At 37.0% G+C, this 3,470-nt stretch overlaps 1 protein-coding gene across 1 annotated transcript; it reads right to left on the bottom strand.

Moving 5' to 3' along the window:
• Nucleotides 1-659: 659 nt before the first annotated feature.
• On the bottom strand, nucleotides 660-3,241 carry LOC141369169 (uncharacterized). The gene is made up of 2 exons (XM_073874723.1): nucleotides 2,866-3,241; nucleotides 660-2,341 (listed from the first exon to the last, which is right to left on the bottom strand). Exons 1-2 carry the CDS (start codon nucleotides 3,236-3,238, stop codon nucleotides 1,776-1,778), a joined length of 939 nt encoding a protein of 312 aa, XP_073730824.1. The 5' UTR covers nucleotides 3,239-3,241; the 3' UTR covers nucleotides 660-1,775.
• Between the last annotated feature and the right edge of the window lie 229 nt (nucleotides 3,242-3,470).

Genomic DNA, 3,470 nt, shown 5'->3' with positions numbered 1-3,470 from the left:
AAATTGTTCATAAATCCCCAAAAGTCCAAGGAAATGGAATATCCAAGCCTTTAAATCCAAAACGATTTGTTCATCCCACAATCTTGACGTTTCTGACCGAATTACGATATAAATAGTGTATACAATTAGTTCACTAACAGACATTTGTTCGAATCTCACTTTTCATTCGCGATTTATGAATATATTCGGATGTCACGTTTATTGTGCAACATCTGAGGAACAAATACGCCCCCTTGTGGAATTTCAGCCGTTCCATAAGAGGCTACAGTTATTTGTTACACAAACTTGTCTGTACCAATTTTGTCTGAAATGATCTGGCCAATCCTAAAAACAAAACACAGGAGCTGAAACAAACCGTTAAGGTAAGACTGTGTGTCATGACTCTAGTTTAATTGATTGCTATTTTTGGTATCTCTGTGTTTTTTGTGTTTTGTTTTGACAGCTTCACGTGTGCGCGTCTCTATCACGGGTGTCATTAATGTGATCTTCTTCACCTGCGTCATTCACAGCTGTTGCTCATTTTACTGGGAAATGAGGAAGATGAAGAAGACAGGGAAATGGGTGAGGAAGAGCTGCCAATCCTTGATCATGGCACTGGTCAAGACATTCGCCGAGCTTTAACTGCTCATTTCAGCCAAATTTAGAGTTCAGTAATATGATGGATGCAGCCAGTTCAAATGTTTTCTTTTGTCAGATAAGATGTGAAATGTTTCTTTGTTCATAACATTTAATTATTCTGTTTTAATGATTATTGTTTTTTCAAAATAATTATTTAAAAAGTGACAACAGAATTGCTTTGTATACTAACTGTTGGTTTATTTTATTTTTTTAATGTAACAAATGACTTCACAACAGAATATTTTCAACAATCTGTTAATTATCCTAAACAAATAAAAAACTGCATCACTGTGCTACTGTATGTTGGTCCATACAAAACAGATTCACAAATGAAAACCATATCTGAAAATCTTTCAGATAGTATGCTTGTAATACATAACACAACAATATGTTATCTAACAAAAAATTGACTAGTTTCAAAAGTGCAAATAATACATCATTTGTAGTGTGTGTATATACACACATTAACACACTAAATATGTTTAAGCAGCAACAGTAACATATTTATGCAAAAACAATATGTTCAACATCACTGTGCTACTGTATGTAGGTCCATACAAAAAAACAAAACAAATGAAACCCATACCTGAAAATCTTTCAGATAGTATGCTTGTTATACATAACAAAACAATATGTTACCTAACAAAAAATATACTACTTTGAAAAATGCAAATGGTACAACATTTGTAGTGTGTGTGTGTATATACACACACAAACACAGTAAATATGTTTTAACAGCAACAATAACATATTAATGCAAAAACAATTATCTTCAACATCACTGTGCTACTGTATGTTGGTCCATACAAAAAAGATTCACAAATGAAAACCATACCTGAAACTCTTTCAGATAGAATGCTTGTAAAAAGTAACATAACACAATTTTCTTATCTAACAAAAAAATGTACTAGTTTGAAAAGTGCAAATGGTACAACATTTGTAATGTGTGTGTGTGTTCTCTGTATATACACACACACACAAAAAAAAAATTCAGCAGCAACAATAACATATTAATGGAAAAACAATATGCTGAACATCATTGTGCTGCTCCCCTCTTTAAAAAATTAGGAAGTTTAAGTTCAAATTGAGCAGCTGCAACAATAACATTTTTGAAAACCTAACATACTATGCATAAGGAACAACAACCCAGTGATTCTTCATTTGAATTTGTTGATCTCATGTAAAACTGATGAAAGTGGCACTTGAGAAGCAGCATCAGTTGAATCTTCTTGGTTATACACTGCAAATCCTTGATTTGAGTGGTGTGCAGGTGTGAGTTGGTGAAGTGTGGTTGAATGTTCAGGTGTGTAGATTGGAGCAGGGAAAGGTGTTTGACTAGGTGCAGTATGTGTAGATGCACTAATCACTTGGGCCATCATACGTAGCATAGCTTGGTCATGCTCCATCTGGGTCTGTCGACGTCTGTCTTCCAACTCTATTTGCAGTCTAAAGCGTTCCCGTTCTAGTTCAAGCTCCCTGCGGTGACGTTCCTCCTCTCCAGTGGCAAAGAGCTCAAAGTACTGTTTTTGTTGGTCAATCATACTACTTAACATAGATGTCACCTCTGTGACGGTGCCCTTAATGCTGGGACGTCGGGTTTGTCGGTTTTCAACCGATGGCTGACGTGTATGTGATGGAGTGTCTGCTGTAGTCATGTCATCGCCGTAATGGTTGTTTTCGCTGGCTGTGCTGCTGTCGGTAACACTGCTACATCTGTCAAATTCTGAAAGACATGAAACAATAAATAAGCAGTGATCACATTGATCAGAAGTGAAACGCATCGCACTACTGGCTTACCTGACCAACCTAATGTAATACCATAATGATCATGTCTGCTGTACACTTTTATTAGCTCAGGAAGTAATAACACTTTATGGTTTTAACTACTGGTTACTATTTTATATGTAATGAATTAACAGTTTTTACACACACACACACACACACACACACACACACACACACACACACACACACACACACACACATTTTGTTAATTAATTGCAAAAAACGATAGAAATACTTAGTAACGTTACATCATTGAATTTTTAAATGTTGACCAAACATTCACCAAGATTTGGTAATGGTAATATTATGCTCATTATTTAGCATACATTACTATACAGTAGCATTAGTGTAGCTAACTAATGATAGGTGCAATCATATGTTCCACGAATATTGTCTGTTTAATAACCTCATATAATGTGTATTAATTATAAGCATTTACACGGATGCCAAAATGATCCTTACCTTCTTCCTCTTCATTCTGCAAGTCCACACTTCCACCTTCGACAACATCTGCTGGACAAGCACAAGCGCTTGCACCCAAAATTTCATTCAAATCGTCGTAGAACGGACAGGAATCCTTGATTTCAGCAGACTCCCCACTTCGACGCATTTTATCACGGGTGTTCATGTACTTCTGTCGTAGTTTTTTCACTTTTACGCGACACTGTAGTGCTGTTCTGTTGTAGCCCCTTTCTTTCAGTTTTTGAGAAAACAGAAGAAATACTTTTATGTTTTTGTGTGTTGAGAATAGCTGGCGTTTAATGCCATCCTCTTTCCAAATATCAATAAGTGCACAACTTTCTTCATAAGACCACACGACTCCGCAACCTGCCATGGCGAAAAGTTTTGTGTTTCAGCAGTGACGGATCACGGCTGCAGGTATGGCAAGCCTCTAGGGACATTTGGCGAAACGAAACGCAAAGTGGACCGGGACCTCATTGCTTTCACATGTCATAAACAAATCGAACCACAAACGGACCCAGAAACGAACCGTACTCAGACCACCTCCGGAGGTGGTCTGAGTGCGGTTCGTTTCTGGGTCCTTTTAAGGGGTCTGAGATCACTTG

Source organism: Misgurnus anguillicaudatus, chromosome 12 (assembly GCF_027580225.2).
Source record: "Misgurnus anguillicaudatus chromosome 12, ASM2758022v2, whole genome shotgun sequence".
Lineage (NCBI taxonomy): Eukaryota > Metazoa > Chordata > Actinopteri > Cypriniformes > Cobitidae > Misgurnus > Misgurnus anguillicaudatus.
The sequence above is the reverse complement of the archived record's forward strand: the minus strand, read 5'-3'. Positions and strand labels throughout refer to the sequence as shown.